This window comes from Danio rerio, chromosome 14, assembly GCF_049306965.1.
Source record: "Danio rerio strain Tuebingen ecotype United States chromosome 14, GRCz12tu, whole genome shotgun sequence".
Lineage (NCBI taxonomy): Eukaryota > Metazoa > Chordata > Actinopteri > Cypriniformes > Danionidae > Danio > Danio rerio.
The window spans coordinates 25452240-25476523 of record NC_133189.1 but is presented as its reverse complement, the minus strand read 5'-3'; the positions used below and the strand labels follow the sequence as shown (position 1 = coordinate 25476523).

General features: G+C 36.8%; 2 protein-coding genes across 13 annotated transcripts in view; both read right to left on the bottom strand.

Annotated features, from left to right (window-relative positions):
- ctbp1 (C-terminal binding protein 1) overlaps nucleotides 1-23229 on the bottom strand; it is a 59613-nt gene extending 36384 nt beyond the window's left edge. For 2 of the 12 annotated variants that reach the window (XM_073921593.1, XM_073921596.1), the window contains exon 1: nucleotides 22878-23229. Coding sequence is in view for 1 of the 12 variants with exons in the window: in XM_005173134.6 (XP_005173191.1) it covers nucleotides 23197-23203 (7 nt within the window). In the remaining 11 variants the exon portion in view is untranslated. Of the gene's footprint in view, nucleotides 1-123; nucleotides 289-9756; nucleotides 9922-22877 lie in introns of those variants that run through there. The other 10 variants (XM_073921589.1, XM_005173134.6, XM_068213242.2 and 7 more) reach the window with 9 other exon arrangements.
- Nucleotides 1-24284, bottom strand: part of aldob (aldolase b, fructose-bisphosphate) — a 509131-nt gene that overhangs the window by 440871 nt on the left and 43976 nt on the right. The gene's annotated exons all lie outside the window — the stretch shown is intronic.

Here is a 24284-nt window from a genome sequence, read left to right as displayed (position 1 = left end):
GGGGGCAAAAAGAAAAAAAAGATAAATGGAAAATTGCAAAAGCGAAACAAGATCAGGGAAGGGAAGTTTGGCTGTGTTGTCTATTGTTAAATCAAGTTATGATCTTTTTTATGTAAAACATACCAATAAAATGTGTGTCACATTAAAAAAACAGGAGTTTGTTTTTTGTAGATAAATACTCAGAGTGAGAGGTAATCAAACGCCTCTGACAGTGATGGTCCTGGGTTATTAAGTTCTCAGAAAACCAATTACTGAATCCCACATTCCTGATAAGCAGCTCAGAGATGTCTGCAAAAAGAAATAAGCGGAGTATAAGCGGTGTTAGTTGCCGCTCACACAAGACACACTCTTGCATTTTAAACAGCTTCAGGCTAGACAAAGCAAGTGTTTCTATTTTCATTTTTAAATGTTGGTAACTGTACATTAGGGTTTCATTTGTTAATCGATAATGCATTAGCTAATGTGAACTCAAAAGATGACAAAAATAACTCTGGATTTTAGTATAAGTAAATGCTGAAACTAATTTTAACTGTAATCAGGGCTTTACATGACCTTTTTTCATCACCACCCGCTGTGGCTAGTAGATTTCTAACATTAATAGCCACTCGCCATTTTCACTAGCCACGATTTTGTTGTTGGGAAAACACATTTTATATGCAGAAATTTGACTTTGGTATGCTAAAATGACTTAATTTAGGTTTTGTGTTATGTCCACATGCCTTCTCGTTTATTTCACTTTTTTGTGTGACCTTACTCAATGAGCATAAGCAAATGGTTTGTGGTTTTATAGTGTCGCATTGCAATTAGTTTTTATTTCACACGACTTTTCAGAGCTCAATATTTAAATATATATTAAGAATTTACCAAATGTATCTCTGACTACACCAAAAATAAATAATAATTATTTCTTAGCCACAAATTTTTAAATCACATGTAAATCACATGTCAAAGCATAAGCAGCAACCGCTACTGCTTACAAAATGGTATAAAAATACACTACCGGTCAAAAGTTTGGGGTCAGTGGAATTTTTTAATGTTTTAAAATAAGCTTACTCTGTTCACTAAGGCTACATTTAATTCATCAAAATAAAGAAAAAAATTTACAATTCTGTAATGTATTGCATTATAAAATAACTGTTCAAAAGGTAGTTTAGAATTTAATTTAATAATTTATTCTCTTGAATTTAAAGATGATTTTTTTAGCTTCAATACTCCAGTTTTCTGTCACACGATCCTTCAGAAATCACTCTATTATCAATTGTTATTATTATTAATATTATTGTTATTATTATTATTATTATTATTAGTATTATTAATAATGACTAGAGCAATACTTTTATTTGAAAATACATACAATAAGTTATAAATAAATATTTAATAAAGTATTTAACAATTATTTTTTACGTGTAACAAATGCAAATTTTCTTTAAAAAAACATGAAAAAAACGACCCCAAACTTTTGACCTGCAGTGTACATTAGGGTTGGGTCAATAGACAATGCCATCGTCCATCGCCTATGGTCAATAGACATCATGATGCTGAGCCAGCATCGCAGATCACATAGCCTATTCATACCAGAGTCCAGTGGAAAAGTGACTGGCAAGTGGTAATTTGTGGGTAACTTATCTTTATTTATTTATCATTTGGTTATGGGTAAAACAAAGACCATGCAGGACAGGTAGTTGAAACGGTAGGTTAAATAATTAATTATTCATAAATAAATAATTCACCGGCCCCTACGACGACGATGCCATCGTCCATCGCGATGTTTCACATTATACATCGTACGATGCCAAATTGGTCGACAATGCTCAACCCTGGTGTACATATTTTTGTCCAGTCTACCTTATTTCAAATAGAATCGATAGCACCATTTGCGTTAACTCTAAGCACGGTTGTTTTGTGCAAGTAAACGGAAGCATGCACGTTTTTTAAATTTGTGAGTATCACATCACTGTACACAGAAATGATTATCCTGCTTTATTTTACTTGCCCAAACACAATTTTTTTTATCTGTCAAATCAAATCAAATAAAATCCAATCAAATCAGTCTTTTATTTGTCCCAAACACTTTCGTATAGTGAAATTGAACCCCCCACAACCGTGTCTTGCTGCTTAGATCACATTTGCACACACATTGTGTGTAATTTTCAACCAGATAAAGTGGCTAGTGGAAATGTTTGTCTAACCCGCCACAGCTGAAATCTACCCACATTTGGTGGGTGTTAATGTCAAGCCCTGACTATAATTATGTAAACATTTTTAATTTATGATAAAGAAATGGTTTACTCAAAAATAAAAATGTGCACCATTACTATTCTATATCTATTATAGAACAAAGAAACTGAAACTGGTATGCAACAAGCTTTGGCTCAAGTATCTCTTTAACTAATACAGATGAAACCTTTTATACTTCAAAAAAATCTGCACAATCGTGAAAAGAATCTTCAGTTTAACACTGTTCTTTAAACGCTCTTTAAACGTCTTTTTTCTCACGCTTTCCAAAGTCATTTTAGCCTTTATCAGAGTGAGTCATTAGCTTTCAACTGAAGCTGTTTAGTGTCTTCTGATTCATTTAAACTCACAACCCACATCAAAGTGATCAGTAGATGCAGCATACAAAGCCTATAATTCAATTCTGTGCAAATGGGCTCAGAATTTGTCAAATGTTGTAAAAGATCTGTTGATACTATATTGACATACCAATAATTACACACCTCAGTTTGCAAAAACAAACAATAAAATCCTTCATTCTAATTTGTAATATGCATTTAAAGCATTTTCACTAGTTTTCAAAAACAATTGTTCAATTTCAAATGTAATATTAAACAGGGTTCCCACACTTTCATGAACAGCAGATTCAAGGACTTTTTAAAGCACTATTAATTTTAAAGGAAGCACCGTTGTATTCCAAAACTGTGCTTAATATTTCACTTAGGCTTAACATTTATGTTAAAAATTTGTAGTTTTCAAAAATTAACCATTTTAAATAATCATGTTTAAACAGTCACATTTAATGCAATTTGTTGAAATTAAATACCACTACACTTATATACAAAATCCAGGAATAATGTTCCCTGTAATGCAGGGGTGGCCAACCCTGTTGCTGGAGAGCCACCTTCCTGTAGATTTCAGTTGCAACCCATATCAAACACACCTGCCTGTAATTATCACACGGTGTTCAGGTCCTAATTAATTGGTTCAGGTGTGTTTGATATGGGTAGCAACTGAAATCTGCAGGAAGGTGGCTCTCCAGGAACAGGGTTGCCCACCCCTGCTGTAATGTTATCGCTGCAAAGAAATCTCCGTCTTGTTTTGCAATAATCCATGTCTTTAATGGCATTTCGACAAAATAAACAACCGTAACGTGAACATCGAGATGAACAGCAGTGGTGAATGTTTGATGGTAAGTTCATTAAGCTCATTCCCCTTACAAAAATAAATAAATAATAATTTAGACTATGTGTCCACGCTTTTGCTTTAATCTCTTATAACGTGATGTCTGGAAGATATCCGCATGAGGAAAAATGGGAAAATAACATTACAGTAATTTATAATAAACATGTTTTTGAAGCGCATAGTAAAGTGTATAATGTGAACAACTTTAATAATGAAGGTTACAGAATACTGTATAAACTGTAAAACTGATAAACTGGAATAAATAACGTTAGTGTAAACAGTGGTGCATTGTGATGGTGTATAATTAAAGTAAAGAAATCTGAAGTCTATTGAATAATTTGCTTATTACTACAGTTGTGTTGTAGCGGTATTTGGCTAATAAAGTGGGTTGGGCGCCAGGGGTTGAAAGACCCCACTACAGTTTCTTAAATAATTCAATTAAATGAAAATTTAAGTTTCAACAGATGCATGATTTAATAAAACCAAATCAGATATTCAATCATACAACAGATCAATGAATTAATAAAGAAAAAAACAAAAAGAACAAACTTTAACTTCAACAAATTGTAAGTAAATCCATAAACCAAACAAACTTAAATTTCCAGGCCCAGGCACAATACCTTTTAATTACCTTTTACAAACAAAACCATCAACGGGTGATACATCAACCAACCATAAAGAAATAAATCAAATAAACCACTTCTAAATATACAACAACCAATATTAATCAAATTCCCACAAACATAATATTTCAAGTTCAAATCAAATCAATCACACATTCAAGAACTTATAGAACTCAGTTGTACACTTTACACATAGTAGATATTCCATTTGTGCACGCTGAATCAATTGCACCTTCAATGCACTTGAAATGTCTCTTAGTTCGTATACGCTAAAGTAGATTTTCCATTTGTGCACGCTGAAGTAATCGGGTAATTAATGCACTCTGAAATGTCTCTCAGTTCGTAAACGCTAAAGTAGATTTTCCATTTGTGCACGCTGAAGTAATCGGGTAATTAATGCACTCTGAAATGTCTCTCAGTTCGTATACGCTAAAGTAGATTTTCCATTTGTGCACGCTGAAGTAAACGGGTAATCAATGCACTTGAAATGTCTCTCAATTCGTATACGCTAAAGTAGATTTTCCATTTGTGCACGCTGAAGTAATCGTGAACGCAATGCACATTCATATGGTTACTCTACCATCTCATTAAATCTTTTGGACATACATACACATATACAAGTTAACCAAAACAATATAAATCAAAGAAGAAACATTTGCTTACCCGATCACCCGTCGATGCTACTGGGCCCAGAAAACTGCAACACAAATCCCGATCACGATAGTGATCAAACATTCAAACAAAAGGAAAGAAAAAACCCAAAACAAATAGGCAACTCGAGCGCCAAAAAACAAAATAAACCCGCGCCTCACTCCACAAACAAACCCGAGCGCATAATACGTTCACCATGCATCGCAAATACAACCTCCGCCAAAATCATAAACTCTTCCATTCATAAATGTTGCCGCTTCAACGTCCGCATCAAAAACATACTCGCACTTTCGATGCCGTGACCAACTTCAAAGAACACTGCCACTATCTCAGAGCAAGACCACGCAGCACGAAAACACATATTGAGCTACAAAAAACGGACTCAAAGCAACAAGTACGCAGTGCGCTCTCAACACACACACACACACACTCCGTCAGCATGACCTCTCAGTGACCCGGAATCACCTGCATGCTGACTGCGTGATAAGGAATGAATGAGAGAGAGCGAGAAACCCATCCAAGGCGCTCTAAATAACGTTGCATCAGCTGACAGCAGTAACCCAATCAGACGTCACTCATACAATAATAAGGAAAATTCTAATGACGATCGTCACACTCTCCCCCCCATGGAAAAAGATCAGTCAAACTTAAAGAGGTTGTGATCTATAAGTTACTTACAAGAAATCTTTAGGGGTTTTTTAAGACCTAAAAATTATGCAGCAATAAAAAGACACTCAACAGCTTTCCATACCAATAACTCTACTCACCAAATAATCTGATCTATAAATATGGAAATCAGTTAAGTGATTACTGGATCTCAGGACTATTCAAATCCGAGAAATTCCTCATCTTCTGACTCTTCGACAAAAATTTTCAGGACCCTTTCTCTCTCTCTACGATCTAATTCCCCTGCGGAGGGAAATGCAGGTTTTAAATTGCATACATGAACTGTACGTAAATCTTCCCCATTATCCTCCCGAACAATCCGGTAGTTCACCGGACCAAGCTTTTCCACAATTCGATAAGGCCCAATCCATCTAGCTGCGAATTTAGCTGCAAATGCTTGAGAAGCCTTAGAAAGAGGATGTGCTCTCATCCAAACTCTATCATTTCTTGTGAAATGCACATCTCTTCGTCTCGCATCATACAAACGCTTCTGTTTTTCCTTAGCCCTACGCACATTTCTTTTTACCACTTCCTGCAAGTCTTTAAGAACCCTAAGACCAGTCTGGTGAGGCTCTAACACAAGTTCAAAAGGTCCTCTCAGATTTCTGTGCAATAACAACTCTGCTGGGGAGTATCCAGTACTCTCCTGAACAGCAGAGTTGATGGCATATCTCAACTCTGGTAAGTAATGATCCCACCGATTATGCTCACCAAACACATAAGAGGAGATCATGACTTTAATTACCTGATTCACACGTTCCGTAAAATTAGTTTGGGGATGATATGCTGTTGTTAATTTTTGTACCACTCCCCATCTGCTACACAGATCCTTCAAAATCTCAGATGTAAATTGAGGTCCCCTGTCAGATAGTAGGAACTTTGGAACACCCCATCGAGTCAGTACTTCCTTCCTAAGTGTCTGGGCAATTACTCCAGCAGTAGCTTTGCGAAGAGGAAACATCTCAACCCAGTGACTGTAATAGTCCACAACAACTAACAATTGAGTGTTACCCAGGGTACTACGAGGCAGTGGCCCCATAAGGTCCACACCAAGCATTTCCCAAGGCTCCTTCACTTCAGTTTGCTGAAGTTTTCCAGCAGGCTTACGACACTCTGGTTTATTCTGCTGACAACTAGTACAGTTCTTCACAAAGTCAGATACATCTCTCCACATATTAGGCCAAAAGGCAACTTGCATTAACCTTTTTTGAGTTTTATAACGCCCAAAATGACCACTCAATGGATTGGAGTGATATGCCTCCAACAAAATTTCTCTGAGAGTCTGTGGAACATAAATCTGAAAATGAGTTCCCTTTGTAGGATTAGACACCTTCCTATAGACCTTATCCTCTAAAATGACAAACTCAGAGCCAGATCCCTCATCACTCTGCTTTCCTTCTGCTAAGCTCTGATATATCCTTTGGATTTCTACATCTTGTTGCTGTGCAATCCAGATATCCTCATCACAAAGAGGAAATAGTGACACCATACTCTCTGTACTTTGCTTAGGAACATAGGAAGCTACCATTGGAAAAGAATCAGGAACGTCAATCCGAGACAAAGCGTCTGGGGCGCTATTAAGCTTCCCCTTACGATACTCAAGAATAAACTCAAACTCCTGTAGTCTCAAAGCCCAGCGAATCAGTCGGGAATTTGTTTTTGTAGTGTTGAACACCCAAAGAAGAGAGGCATGATCAGTGACTACAATGAAGGATTTTCCCTCCAAATAATGCCGCCACCGTTCTACAGCCCAAACCACTGCTAAACACTCCCGCTCAGTTGTAGAATAGTTTTTCTCTGCTGATGTCAGAGTACGGCTAGCATATGCCAACACCTCCTCAGATGCACCAAAAGTGGAGGGTCGTTGAGCAAGAACAGCACCTAAGCCGGTTGAACTGGCATCAGTATAAACTACAAATGTATGGGCATGATTTGGGTGTCCAAGTACAGGTGGTGAGGAAAGATGCCTTTTGAGGCAGTCAAACGCTACCTGGCACTCAGCTGTCCACTGAAAACGAACTCCTTTCTTCTTTAGAGCATTAAGTGGTTCGGCAATATCTGAAAAATTTTGAACGTACCTATGGTACCACCCACTCATTCCCAGAAACCGTTGGAGTTCCTTTAAATTTGTTGGGACTGGAAAATTCTGAATAGCTTCTGTTTTAGCAGGGTCTGCCTTTACACCATCAGTAGTCACAATATGGCCAAGAAACTTGATCTCTGTTAAACAGAAATGACATTTTGGAAGTTTGAGAGTTAGTCCTGCTCTCTGCAAACATCTCAAAACTTTCTGGAGGTCTAGGACATGTTGGTGAAAGTTAGCCGAATAGACAACTATGTCATCTAGATACACTAAACAACACTGCCCCAGATAGTCAGCCAAGACTCTATTCATAAGCCTTTGAAATGTGGCCGGTGCATTTTTCAGGCCAAAAGGTAACACCTTAAACTCATATAGGCCAAAAGGGGAGACGAAAGCGGTCTTGGCCATACTATCTGGATGCATGGACACCTGCCAATATCCACTATTTAAATCCAGAGTACTAAATATCCCTGACCCAGAAAGGGACTCCAAGATCTCATTCACTGTGGGAAGAGGAAATGCGTCGCTTTCACTGACTGCATTCAGTTTACGATAATCAACACAAAATCTCTGCCCTCCATCTTTTTTAGGAACTAACACAATAGGAGATGCCCAGGGTGAATGAGATGGCTGGATGATATCTTGATTGAGCATATCATCAATTTGTTCCTTTACAATCTCCTTTTTGTGTATGGGTAGTCTGTATGGTTTTTGAGCTACAACAACATCTGTTGAAACCGCAATCTTATGCTGGACAAGATGGGTTCTACCCAAATTAGGAGTACAAACTTCAGGATGGTCATACAAAAGAGTAAACAGAACATGAGACTCACGTTCTGAAAGATTGCTCTCCTTGATTTTACTTTGCAAAAGCTCCATCAATACAAAACCAGACTCTCCCACATCACTCTTATCCACACATTCGTTTGCTGTACATACAAACTGAACAGGAGGTATAGCAGAATACAAAGAAGCAGATGGATTATAGTTACCAGGTGGTTTACAACACTTCCAAGAGTCCCCTGGTGTAATAGGCGGTTGGAAAGGGAAAACCCGACCTTGTGGATCATCTGAAAAACTGTACAGTTGATCTTTAATGTTCAGTTGCAACCCCGTCAGTGCGATAAAATCTAAACCCAAAACCATTGAATACACAAGGTTCTGAGCTGGCAGAACTACAGTTGGAACTTGGAAATGCAAATCCTGCAAATAGAAGTCCAGTACTTTTTGGCCAAGAGGAACAGTAGCATCGCCATTAGCTAGATAAAGTGGTCCCTCATGCCATACATCTAGTCGCTCATTGGGTTCTTTTATCTTATTCCATAAATCGACGTTGAGCAATGTATAAGTAGCTCCTGTATCAACAAGTGCTTTACCACTACAGTTCCGAACCATCATGGGGATAACCAACTGACGAAGAATTTTAATACCATCTCTCTTATCCAGCTTCCTACCAGATGACACATCTTTTTTTACAAAGCGCTGAGTATCATAAGCAGACAGCATACCTCGTTGCTGATTTTGAGGTTGGAACTCTTTAGTTCCTTGAAATTGTCCACCAGTTTGCTTTCCACTCAGGACAGCCTTAAACTTGGAACAAGAACCTGGGGAATGATTTTCATGACATCGCCAACAAAGCAAACTAGTCAAACTTTGTTCTGGAGGTAAGTTAGATTTTACCTCTACCCCTTTTGATTTTTTAGATAAATGCTGGTCAAGAAAAGAACTCTTAGGTAACTGTAACTGATTGTACTTTATTTGATGATCATAATCTCTCTCTAATTGTGTTCCTAATCTCACCAGTTCCTCTACAGTCTGTGCACGGCCACGAAGTTGACTAGCATAACAAGGATTCATCGCTTTTAAAAGAGCTTTCAAAACTTCAGTATCAGTAGCTTCTTTTTTCCAGCGTTTAAATAAAGCTTGAAATGAAAAAGCAAAGTCTCGAACACTTTCATTTGTCCCTTGCAGTCGATTACGCACTTTTTCTTCGAGCACATCCTGATAATCCTCTGGGAGGAAAACCGCTAAAAAAGCCTTCTGAAAACTTTCCCAAGAATTAATTTTAAATCTTACTGTCTCCCACCAATCTCGGGCTGAGGCATGCAGAACACTACGCATGGTGGCAAGTATCTCACTGTTTGACATTGGTCTTAGAGCTAAGAAGTCATTACATCTCTCCAAATAAATAACAGGATCAGACTCATCATTTACTCCCCCAAATGTAGGAAATACCATTTTAATAGGCGGAATACGCCCACAAGTCAAATTTGAAAGAGCAGGTTGACTAATGGACTCACTAGAGTCTACATGTGAAGATGTATTTGAACATACCTGAGACCCAGAAACCAGAACCTTTTCATCTACTTTAGTGTCAAGTGAGATCCTCTGCTGCATAAAGGAATCAAGCGAAGTTTGCATGGCAAGTAGCTCCTTCCTCAAGCTGCATACTTCTTCCTGTAATGTTTTTTCTCCTACCCTAGATTCTTCCAAAGCTCTCTTAAAGGAAGAAAACATTGAAGAGTTAGCCTCATCAAACATTGCCTTAAATTCATTGTGTGTCTGTTTCGAGTTCCACTGTATAGCTTCAATTGTATGTTTAGTAAACTCTTTCATACGGTCAGAAAGAACGTCTAAAAATTCAGAATGTGCTTTTTCAACCACAGTTAATGTTTTCTTAGGAACTTCATGAGTACAAAGTTCAGTACTGTCCTGAAGCCATTTTTTCTGCCGGTCTACTGTATCTACAAATACACTTTTAAGAGAATCAATTGCCTGGACTAAAACTGCTAAATCGTCTGTCCGACTTTCAGAGGAGAGGATCGGAGCCCCAATAAATGGCTGTTCCATCCCAGTGTCCTCATCTAATAATGATCGGTCAATCTGTGGAGTACCAGGACTGTTATGAGATGGGCCCTCACAACTACCTTCTGCTGCATCAGGAAAATTAATAAGAAAGTTTTCAGCTTCCATTATTAAGCAAAAATTACAAAAACCACTAAATATTTAGCATATCTCAGGGCCCCACGTTGGGCGCCAAATCTGTAGCGGTATTTGGCTAATAAAGTGGGTTGGGCGCCAGGGGTTGAAAGACCCCACTACAGTTTCTTAAATAATTCAATTAAATGAAAATTTAAGTTTCAACAGATGCATGATTTAATAAAACCAAATCAGATATTCAATCATACAACAGATCAATGAATTAATAAAGAAAAAAACAAAAAGAACAAACTTTAACTTCAACAAATTGTAAGTAAATCCATAAACCAAACAAACTTAAATTTCCAGGCCCAGGCACAATACCTTTTAATTACCTTTTACAAACAAAACCATCAACGGGTGATACATCAACCAACCATAAAGAAATAAATCAAATAAACCACTTCTAAATATACAACAACCAATATTAATCAAATTCCCACAAACATAATATTTCAAGTTCAAATCAAATCAATCACACATTCAAGAACTTATAGAACTCAGTTGTACACTTTACACATAGTAGATATTCCATTTGTGCACGCTGAATCAATTGCACCTTCAATGCACTTGAAATGTCTCTTAGTTCGTATACGCTAAAGTAGATTTTCCATTTGTGCACGCTGAAGTAATCGGGTAATTAATGCACTCTGAAATGTCTCTCAGTTCGTAAACGCTAAAGTAGATTTTCCATTTGTGCACGCTGAAGTAATCGGGTAATTAATGCACTCTGAAATGTCTCTCAGTTCGTATACGCTAAAGTAGATTTTCCATTTGTGCACGCTGAAGTAAACGGGTAATCAATGCACTTGAAATGTCTCTCAATTCGTATACGCTAAAGTAGATTTTCCATTTGTGCACGCTGAAGTAATCGTGAACGCAATGCACATTCATATGGTTACTCTACCATCTCATTAAATCTTTTGGACATACATACACATATACAAGTTAACCAAAACAATATAAATCAAAGAAGAAACATTTGCTTACCCGATCACCCGTCGATGCTACTGGGCCCAGAAAACTGCAACACAAATCCCGATCACGATAGTGATCAAACATTCAAACAAAAGGAAAGAAAAAACCCAAAACAAATAGGCAACTCGAGCGCCAAAAAACAAAATAAACCCGCGCCTCACTCCACAAACAAACCCGAGCGCATAATACGTTCACCATGCATCGCAAATACAACCTCCGCCAAAATCATAAACTCTTCCATTCATAAATGTTGCCGCTTCAACGTCCGCATCAAAAACATACTCGCACTTTCGATGCCGTGACCAACTTCAAAGAACACTGCCACTATCTCAGAGCAAGACCACGCAGCACGAAAACACATATTGAGCTACAAAAAACGGACTCAAAGCAACAAGTACGCAGTGCGCTCTCAACACACACACACACACACTCCGTCAGCATGACCTCTCAGTGACCCGGAATCACCTGCATGCTGACTGCGTGATAAGGAATGAATGAGAGAGAGCGAGAAACCCATCCAAGGCGCTCTAAATAACGTTGCATCAGCTGACAGCAGTAACCCAATCAGACGTCACTCATACAATAATAAGGAAAATTCTAATGACGATCGTCACAGTGTTGTACCACAGCAACAATATAATTACTACAACAATTTAATTCAAGAAATTATCTATAAGCTTCTAAGTACTATAGTACTTACAATTGTATTTTTATTGTAACGTAATTATGCAGCATCTACTGCCTCAATTACAAGCAAATATATTTTAGTTCAGTAAAAAACTCGGCCCTCTTCATAATATACAGTAAGCATCATGTCCAACTATTGTGATTATTTCTATTTATATCGCATCTTTTGTTTTTTCACCACAAGTTGGAGAGTAGTTCGGCGTAAACAACCAATACATCATTATGTGTGAGACTCAACTCCTAAAAACTACACAGCTCTTGTTATAATAAAATAAATAAACTGCCAATATTCAAAACAGCCACCTGCTTTCACTGAGTAGATTATAGTTTTCCGCTCCACTTGGGAATGTATTAATTACACCTCTCATAAAGCACAGAATAAACAGCGTTAAATCTCTACTGGTTGCTGAAGTATACTGCCATATAATCTAACCCAAGGGAGTGACTATACATTCGTTTCAAACAGGATTTATTTGAATGTCAATCCCAGATCAATGCCTTACCCCAAAGACTTCCACTGCAATGCGTTACTCTACAGAGTTCGTCATATAGTTTTCCGTAATAATCACATTTGCTGCAAATCAAATATATTTTTATGTTTGTAAAGCGAGTCCAGTTCATTTAATAGCTGATTAATGGGATAAGTTCACTGTTCATTAAGTTTTAATACAAGAATCTATAGATTGCACTGGATCAAATCAGCTTCTCTGATTAAATTCGTTTATCAACATCCGACTCTATAAAGTCAACACTTTACTCTGAAATGCTTCAACACCGAGAATTTTACTCTGATGAATTTGCTGTGTATATGATTTGATAGAGTATTTGATAGTTAACACAAGGGATGGTCAATATGACAAAAATCTAATACCACGATACAATTCATCTCATATATTTAACTATTCATTAGTATATTTTACTTTCAATTTTTTATTTAATCTTTTTTTTTAAGTTAAGTGGTTGCAAACAATTTATATGGACTGAATTTAAATAAACAAAATAAATTTAATATTCAACTTTGTTTGTTTAAATTCTGCTTATATAAATTGCTTGCAACGATTTGCAAAGAACCATTTTTTCCAGTGTAGAAATATCCAGATATTTACTAATCCGTGACCATGTTCCACACTTTATTTAGATCTTCAGGGCAAATGTTTAATTAAAATATGAAATAAAGCAAAAATATAAAAAAAAATATAAGACCCATTTTAAAAACTAATGCTTACAGGTCCAGCATAAAAATATAAAATATAACTATCTAAAATGCTAAAAATAAACACTGTACTTTCAAGATTGCAACTTTGTTCTCATTTCCATCTGTATCACCATAATGCTGCTTGTAATATTTAATTCTTTCATTTTTTTTCCACTTAGTCCCTTTATCAATCTGGGGTCACCACTAAGGAATTAACCACCATCTTATCCAGCATATGTTTTAAGCCTAGTTCACACTACAGGATTTTAAACATCAGCAGATCGCTGTGCCGTTCACACTACATGACTTGACTTTGTGTCTTTTAATCTCTGAGGTGTTCACACTACGCAACACTCTGTGAATGATTCACAAGAGGGGGGTCACACACTACATGATCTGACAACAACTCATTCCCCAACAGCTCATTCAAGCTTCCAAACCACAGCCAATAAAATTTTGAGGGAGGAGTCGTCAGAAAAAGCTGAACACTATTGGCTGCTTGTGTGCTGATTACATCACTGACAGCGTTTCAAGCTTTGGAGAAAGCATTTAAAAACATCGTCAAATCAGCTGATTTATGAGCGGATTAATCACTCATCTGCAGGTTCCAGTGGATAGATACACAGATTTTTTTAATTTTTGTAATTTTATAACTCTTTGAAATAAAACTACATATCTATAACACCCTGCCGTTTTCTAATTATCAGTGTATTTCTTTCTGACATTGTTATTTTTTTTTATAACAAAACAGTAAAGAACTGAGCATTTCTGCCTTAAATTACCATATTGGTCAAAATGACTGCATGCATGTCTGATACTTTTCACTGTGACTTTAAATATGTGTGCATTTTCTTGCCTGGCAACCTACTGCTAACATAAACAAAACTTTCTGATGGCAAAAACATCAATTTACTTCAGATATCTTTCAAAAAGGCATATTCTGTGCTGTGAAATAGCTCCTGTTTGTAAGTGAAAATGAAAGCCAAGATCTTTAAGTGTTTTAGTATCTTAACTACATATTTATAGGCTGTATTACAAAAAAAAGATTATATTTTTAGGGTAATGTGTCATTAAATATGATGCCAGACATTCAGAGCTTAATTTTAATATCTCAATAGAAGCTTTAATTGTAAATATGTTGTGACAGTATGGCGTTTCATATGAAAACGATCAGAATGAGCAGTATGGTAATTCTAATAGTTACAGAATTCTAGTTTCACTGTTAATATAGCCTACTCTCATGTCTGTGCTAACGCAAAATGAAGCGAGTGCACTGATGCCCATTCTGACCAATCACAGATGTTTCTGCTGAGCTCCTGAACACACAGGCATTCAGATCATGCTGATATGCTCTCTCATTGGCTGCAGCTTGTCACTACATCTGACCACACGTGAGGTTGAGTCGGCCGACTGCTCTGGAATATTTAGCATGCTGAATGTTGGATTTCCGTCTGCGAGGTGTTGGCGACGCGTCAGCGAGCCTCGTTGATGCGTTCTTCAGTCGTTCACACATAAAGAGCGGCGAGCGCCGTGCACCCGTAGATTTCTTCCCGATCACAGCCCGATCTGTCGGCGAGCTCGTTAACTTCCAAATCGGGCTCAAATCAGGCTTAAAATCCTCTAGTGTGAACTAGGCATTACGCAGCGTATCCCCTTCCAGCTGCAACCCATCACTGGGAAACTTATACACACTCATTTGCATACATACACTATGGACAATTTGATTTACCTAATCCACCTATAGCACATGTCATTGGACTTGTGGGGGAAACCGAAGCAGCCAGAGGAAATCGAGCAGCCAGAGTCTCGAACCAGCGACCTTCTTGCTGTGAGGCGACAGCACTACCTACTGCACCACTGCATAACTTACGGACAACTTAGCTTACCCAATTCACCTATATCACATGTCTTTGGATTGTGGGGGGAAAACCGGAGCACCCGGAGAAAACCCATGCAAAAACGGGAAGAACATGCAAACTCCACACAGAAATGCCAACTGACCCATCGAGGCTTGAACCAGTGACCTTCTTGCTGTGAGGAGATCGTGCTACCCACTGTGCCACGCACTTAAAATTCTGCACAGATAAATCATGAAAAAAAATTACATTTGCTCTTTGTTCAAACTACTTATCTAAAACAAACTAAAATAACACAATTCTGTGTTTTTTTGGAGGCAACTTAAAGGACACATATTTTACCCCTTTTACAAGATGTAAGATGAGCCTTTGGTGTCCCCAGAATTTGTCTGTAAAATTTCAGCTCAAAATACCCATCAGATAATTTTGTTATAGCCTCCAGAATCTGCCCATTTCGGTGTCTGAGTACAGTGTAGCTGTTTTAATAAGCAGCTTCTCCCTGCACACCGTTCCCACGTGCATGTGTGCTTCTCATCATGCGTTACTTAGGGTGCTTTCACACCTACACTTTTGTTTCGGAACCTGTCTCGTTTGCCCAGTTAGTGCGGTTCGTTTGGCATATGTGAACAGGGCAATCGCGCTCTGTTCCGCGCCAAAATAATCGCTCCGAGATCGCCTGAGTGCTTGATCTCGGCTTGATTGAAACGAATCCTGGAGCGGTTCGATTGCAGTGAGAAAGCGATCCGATCGGAGCGCGGTTATATCACAGTGTTTTATGGATATGTAATAGGCTTACGGCCATATGAAGAGAGAATTATGAGTAGGGCGGGAAGTTCCGCGAGTCTCCGGATGCCCGCAAACGAGTGATAATCTCCCGGTAATCTCGCGTCTCCCTCCCTGTCCTTAAATAGGCATCGTCGCGCACCCTTCTCACCCCTCCCCACAGCATCTTTCCTCAGACACGTCGCGCGCGCACCTTGTCAATCACCACCAAACCACCACCTCTCCTGACAGCGGGACGCTGCAAAATAAACCCTCACACTCACCAATGTAAGAAGAGTTTACTCACACGTGGCTTGTTTTAGCTCTTTTGGTCCGATTAGAAACTTTGCAGTGTGAAAGCGAACCGCTCCAAGAACAAAGAGCAACAATGTAACTTTGTAATCTCTGTTTCGGAACAACTGAATCGATTCACAGGTGTGAAAACACCCTTACAGAAACACAGCACAGTGACAGAGACAGACTCAGATGAAGCTGAAATACAGCTCACTAGTCAAAAATACCAAGTAAGTTTATTTCATGCATTTGTGTTGGAGTTTATTTAAGCCTTTCTGAATTGATGAGTCCCACACAAATGTTGTTTACTGTACACACACACTCACACAAGCACACATTAGCTTTTACTGACACTATGTGTCTGTGGTGATAACAGCAGTTAAGAATTACATAGCGATTTTACTGTCTTTGTTACAAACATGCTGTTTTAAAAATGTTTTTCAAATTTATAAACATCACAGAGAGTTGCAACATATTTTAATCCCAGTTTATTTGCAAAACAATGTTCTGTGGACATGTGTACATATGATATTATAGAAACATGGTGTCTGTCAATCAATTTGGTGGGCGGAAAAAAAACGCACTTCTACGTCATGTTGCAATGGGCCTCAAAATCACTGGGATTTGGGTCCTATATTAACGTAAAAAAATAATAATTAAAGAGACTTGTTGGGTTTATATCACTCCAATACACAATACTGTAAAAACTTACAGCTTACAATAGTAGTTTTTTATCATAGGTGACCTTTAAAGGTTTTATCCACTCAAATTTGTAAAAACAAATAAGCTAACTTGATTACTTCATGCTGCCACAACACAAATCGTTTGTATGAAACCCAGCATTTTTTACAGTGTATTAACATAAAAACAATATGTTTTGTGATACTAAAAAATAAACAGAGCAGAATATGAAACAATATGTTTTATACTGTCCATATGGTCATACTGCACATCCCTATCAGCACACTACATATAAAAGCTAAAGGCTACTTACTGTACTGTATGTCATGCCACATGTACTGTACTACATTTCTGCGATTTGCTAGGCCTCTGCTACAGTAAATGAATAACAAGTCAGTCTGGGAACACAGACATACTGTATCTTGCGTGTGTGCGCTCTGGTGGAGAAGTCAGACGAATTGGCACTCAAGCAGAAGAGCTCCATTCTTTGTGAATTCATTAGCGCTGGTCAGGACCTCAGGGGGCCATTGGTTTTGGCAAGTGAAGCACAAAGTATGCGTCACGTATGTGATCCAAGCGATGCGGCCACATTGAACAAGCTGGCTAATCACGCCTGTGCCACAAAATGACTGCTCACGCATTGATCCAGTAGAAAAATTTATGGAAAATCCATCATTTGTTAAAGAAATGTCAGGTTTAACTTGCATTCACGCAACCATTAAACCTAAAGAAACTAGTTTTATTAGAGAACATTCCAGACACTAGACAACATAAAATGCTATCTAACGAGTTATAACACACCCTCAAATCTGTAAGAATAACTGTGGCAGCAAACAAACTTGATGTGCTTGCTCTTAGAAAGATTGGTAATGTGATTGAAGTCAAAATCTGTTGATTTAATCTTCATAAAGAGCCAGTCAATATTCCTAATGCAAAATCCTAGTAAACTCTTTAATGCAAAGGATTCAAAAAGAAGCTTTTGTTGCTATATGTCATAAAATTGGACATTCACATCAACCAATGCTTTGTAATTTCCCAATAAAATGTTGAATATTTTTCTCTCTACTATGTATTAGTATATAAGAGGCTCAACTTCTGCTGCTGAAAATAGCCCCAAACCATGACACTTCACCTCCATCTTTCACTGACTTCACAGACATAATGCTTCATAACTTTCATCGCTAAAAGGTAATTTTGGAATAAGGATGCTCATTTCGGTTATTTTGCCAGCAACAACCACTACTTCTTAACAGAATATTAATGGTTAACTGGTCAGATTAATATTTAATTATTATATATATATATATATATATATATATATATATATATATAATTTTCTATATATATATATATATATATATATATATATATATATATATATATATATATATATATATATATATATATATATATATATATATATATATATATATATATAATAAAATATATATATATATATATATATAAATATATATATATATAATTTTTTTTTTTTTACCACAAAATTTCTGGGAATTACCACCACAAAATCTGTCATTTTAATTGCAACACAAAAAAAATCACAAAAACAATTATGAAAAACTAGTAGTCTGTAAAATAAAAGCCTCAGCTTAGTGCGGCATTATTATTATGCAAAAATCAAGAAAATTGTTGGATTTGTTTGATTCTTAGATTAGGCTATTTATGCTAAGATATTTTATAAGAACTATTAATGACTGTAATTTTCCAAATGCAAAAAAAATGTTGGTTTGTTTATACATTTAAGCAGCCAATTAAAAAAAATAATAATAATAGTTTTAGCATTTAATTGATACCATTAATCGGTTAAAATGCACACTTTCGGTTAACAGTGAATCGGTTATTATGAGCATCCCTACTTTGGAACATTTCTCTGTCGACACAATATGCTCCTTAACAAAGCTAAATCAGGCCATTTGACTCTTTCTGCAGAAAGGTTTGAAGACATTTGCTGAAACACACCCTTACCCTGTTCAGAGCTGATGATCAATTCCAGTTGCAGAGTTGAACCGACTGCCCACTGAGAAAATCTGCATAATCCAGCCTTCTCATGCATTTGTCTTTCGAGGAAAAATACTGCCAGCTAAATAGGTTTTGTCACAGGGTCACCACAAAAGGAGGATAAGTTAGGATGATACTATCAGGTGGCCCAACAACACCCAACCCTCTCCTTATCTTTGTTATTCATCTACATGCCCCTGCCCCTCCATCCTTCACCTTCATGAACACCAATCCCACATCATCCGCATCATTAATCCATGGTCACACCGCACCATAGGCGTCCATTCATTTGCATGCGGATGTGGCAGACCGGAAACGTAAGCTTGTGAGACAAGTTTGGCATGTCGCTGCATTGCAAAGTTCAAACTAGGTGAACTCTGACCTGCGTAATTGTGTGAGACTAATAGAAGATCAAAACATGACCTCTCTGTACAGAAATGACTAATAAGAGTTTACAGTAAAGTAATACCTATTGTACTTCATCATTCCATTTTAATTTATAATTAGTTTAGAACATCCATTTACACATTAGGGCTGCACAATACATCATTTCAGCATCGATATCCTAATGTGCGAATCTGCAATAGTCACATCGCAGGATCTGCACTGTCAAAATATGATCATAATAGACTCTTATCACATTTCCTAGCTTCTCAGCAGGGGACATCATCATAGTTGGGTCAACTTAGAGTGCAGTGGATAGTAGAGTACAGCAAATAATCTTTCTACGATCCTATCTGCTGAAATAATAAAAGATGCCACGATGGTGTTCTCAAGACTTTCAGAAAAAGGAAAAAAAATTGTGTGAGACTGATGACGGCAGCCAGAGGAGAGAATAACCTTAAATTTACTCTCAGCCCTACAGATCCTGCATTAAAAACACCTAGCATAAATGGTCATTTGTTTTTTCAAATGTAACGCAAACATGATGTAATACATACATAAATACATAACAAATATATTAAAAACCTTTAAGGATTTAAGATTTTGATGACCGTTAAACCATTGTGAAATACATCCATTAAACAGAAAACATACAAAGTATAACTTTAATAATATGAAACTTTTATTTGAATGTGTTTTCAAGGCATTTGACTGTATGATTTCAAATAAATTAAAACCATTTGTGCACAAGTAATTATAAAGTTTGCTGCTTTAATTAATCAATAAAGATGAATTGTTTTTAATTATTTAATCAATTAAAGGAAATTTGCACTGTTATTTAACATTTTACATTTTGAATTTCTATACTTCAACACTGTTCGACTCAATCGAAAACCATAAAGTGTTGTTTATTGTTTAATTTTTATCTTTGTTCTGCTGTTTTCACCAATGCTTTAATTTATTTTATATAGATTATGTATTTACTGTATAATTTTGTATATTTCATACAGATGCACTCTGCTACCAATCATTCCAATCAATATAAAATTAGAAATTATTTCCAAATAAAGTCATCTTAGAAAACTATATTCATATTGCATTATATCGCACAAAAATGAAGTATCACAATGTCAGTTTTTTCCAATATTATGCAGCCCTAAAACTTGTAAAATAAAGCAATACATTAAGTGTTTGTAATATAAATGTAGTGTAAATGTAAGTATATTTATTTTAAAAAGATTTCATAAAAAAAATATTTTGATTGAAACCAACTGGCCATATTCCCTGCTTGTAAAACAGCACAAGGACATAACAAGGTGAAAACCATCTCCACACCAAACCGCACATCCACCAGTCAAATCAATTCTGAGCCACGGTAAGAGGACAGCTGGGAAAAGAACCTGTCAGAGGACACAATCTATGATGAATGAGGAATATTGCAACTGGATCTGCTGAAAACCTCAAAAAGCCCATAGAAAAAGACAATGAAAGAGGGAAAATAGAAGTGGGGAGAGGCAAACAGCATAAGAAAGATGCCCCTGAGAAAGATTACACTGCCTCAGACTCACACTGCTGCTGCCGCCTCCCTGCCAGCACACACACACACACAACACACACTGCAGCGTGGCGAATGGGTAAACTCCCTCACATCGCCTATCTTCAAGGCAAGAGGGTGCATGGATAACATTTCCCTAAATAAATTCACTGTGACTGAAGGCATCCTATTAAACTAGGCTGCAAACTGAGAGTGAAGCAAGAAAATTTCATTAAAACACCCACTGAGACCTAACGGTCCATCATTAGATCAAAGTCCATTAACAGATTGTATCTAAGGAATATCTACATGGTGAACGCCAGAGAACAGGCAGTGATTTGACTGAGATTATTTTCTGTCTCAAAGTCTTGGCGCAGTTCGTGCTGTGATTTCAGTCAACCATGTTCTCGACAACAGACAAAATTCTACAGGATGCTATGAAAGCACTGGATGTTCTGCTCTGATATGCAAATACAGATACTAAAAATATGTCTAAAGTAGACTGAACACAAAACAAGCACTCAGCAAAAAAAGAAAACACATAAATCAAATCAAATTATAAACGATGACAAACAATCAAATAGGACCACCAAGTGAGGGAAGTGTGACATTTTATCCTTTGTGGAACTTCACCTGTCCAATGTTTGTTGCTAGAAGGGATCGATCGGCCGAAAGTTTACAAAAATTATTTATATCATTTATTAAACTGCTAGTAGAGATGCTTCGTCAGTCGATCGGTCAGAGATCGGTATTGGTCGATAATCACATTTCATAACTCATGATTGGTACTTGCTAATCTGAGGTGCGTTTCCCAAACAATGACGCAACTCGCGGCTGAACTATTATAGTACGATGCATCGTTTTAGAAAGAACGATGTAGTAACGAGGGTTTCCAAAAACTCCTAGTTTCTCTATCGCAGATCCATCCTTTAACCCATGTTAGTTCCAACGTAAAACGTCCATAATGATGCTCTAAACGGGGTGGTAACAACTTCTTTAGAAAAGAACCCCATAATGTCTTTGTGCAAATTATTTTGTTTTACACGCACACGCATTTAAAGAAAATCCAATATTAGTTTTAACATGCACTCGTTGTCCTTATTAACTTAAATATATGTAAATGGCACATATAAAACCTGTATTTGCTTTACAAATATCATTAAGAACATTGCATATTCTATATCATATTCTATAACATAAAATCACTTACAAAAGCTAATATGTATTCTAGTATCATATATAAATCATATTAATTAATTAATTAATTAATTAATTAATTAATTAATTAATTAATAATGACACTATTAAGACATTTATATTTATTATTTATTAGGAAATGAAAAAACTCCTACTTTAATAAAAATATTAATAATAATAATAATGATGATGATGATGATGATGATGATAGACATCTAAACGTAGACAGCTTGGCTAAAACAAGACTAAACTTGGGATGTCAGACAAAATCTAATTGTCATCTAAGAACAGCCCAAAACTAGACTAGTCGTCAAGACAGACTTTAAATGTGTAGTAATTCATTTCTGTTTATTTGACGACTAACGTTAGTCTAGTTTTGGCCTATTCTTAGGCGTCTATTAAATTTTTACTGACAGCCCAAATGTAACCTTGTTTTAGACAAGACGACTATGTTTACCGTTTAGAGGTCTATTAGACATCAATTAAAAACAAACAAAAAAATGCTTGCTGGGAAGTGTCATAAAATGATGTCGTAATTAATTTAATGAAACTTTACCTGAGGTGTGTAACTAACTTAGTATGCTAACTAGTATGCTAATAAATAATGCAAACAAATAAGCTGCAGCTAACGTTACATTCAGGAATGTAAATCTCTGCTCGTTGGGAGCCCAATTTGATTTGATATATTGATATTAAGATAATCTTGAATCCTATCAAATTAATAAAGATTTAGAAAGCGTCAGTTGTAGGATTAAGTTATACGTACATTAATTCAATCCACGTAACTTATTTAACGGATGGCTGCCTTCCCTTATATTCTACATCCCTATCACAAAATTCCATATTAATTCTCTAAACTTTTACCAGATACTATCATGTCTTTATTTACCATGTCCATACGGTTCTCATCCCAGCTTCAGTCAGTGTCTCACTTGTTACCGCCATTGAAGGAATAATGATTCATTAATGTCAAGTTGCGATCCCACTTACTCAAAGTAACCCGAATTGTGCCACACTAAGTGCCCTCAAATTGCAAGTATGTTAGCTAAGAAAGCCAGCCCCGTCAAAAGCAGTCCACAGCCGCCTTCATCTCCCTGACAGGAATAAAAGAGCTAATGAAAGCAGAGCTCTATCGGCGCGATTTGGCCTCTTTTCTTTTGTGACAAGCACACATCCAGCTCAAAGAGAAAAGCAAAACAATCACAAACCTTGCATCACCCGCTTTGAAGGCTAAAGTCCCTGATGTGCCCCGGGAATCGGGTAGAACATGCAATGAAATTGTGTCCAATCAGGGCCGTGTGACCGATCCTGTAGCCAATAAGGGCGAGCTGCGCTTGGACGGGAGCCAATCATATTAAGGTTCGTTGCTCCAGCGGACTCAGAGGGGTGGGGGAGGGTTTACTCGCGTGCTCGTGCAGGAAAAAGAAATGTGAGCGCGATGTGGGGTGAAAGTGAGGGTGGAGGGTGAAGGGGGATGGTTAACAAACTAAATTGTTCAAGTAATGCATTTGTTCCCATTAAAAATCGCCTCAAGTAACTAAGTACTAAGTAAATAATCACTTTAAGCAGCTATATTTCCAAATGCTGCTATATATAAATCAAGTTCAACACACACACACACACACACATACCGAAATTCAACAGTTCATGAATGAAAAAATGTTAAACAAGATTGTAGAGCATCTGCATTTTGACTTATCGATAGATATGTGAAAAAGCATCATAAAAATCTTCAAACTCAAAGTCCTGATTTATGTCAAATGTCTTCATCTGCAACTCAAGGTCAGTAGCCCATAGACTTTAAGGTAAAGCTCCATACTGTGAGTTTTATTGTCTTTAATGATCAGAAGTAATCTAATTTTTTTATGAGTGAGGGGGAAACATTAAATCTCTTTTCTGTTTGTACATGATCAGGTTTCAGATTTATGTCAAAGATTCAAGGAAATTGTAAATTTAAAAGATTTACACAGTGATTTGTTTTGTGCCCTAGTTTTGGCATTCACCTCATATCAGAAATAGAAACTATTTAGACCTATACATTTTTTTCATGAGTTTCTGCTGAATTACTTAATTTTATAAAAAAAACTTGATATAATTCAAATAAATAGCCCAGGTATGTATAGCCCCAAATATGTATAGAAATCTTCTTTCTCCAGACTGTCCACCTCTGGAATTCATTTTAATTGAAATAAAAACTATTTATCACATAGTGTGATAAAGAGTCCATTGATTAACTGTCAACATCTACTCACATTTTACTTTACATGAATGCCTTCTTTAAAATAAGGATTTTAAG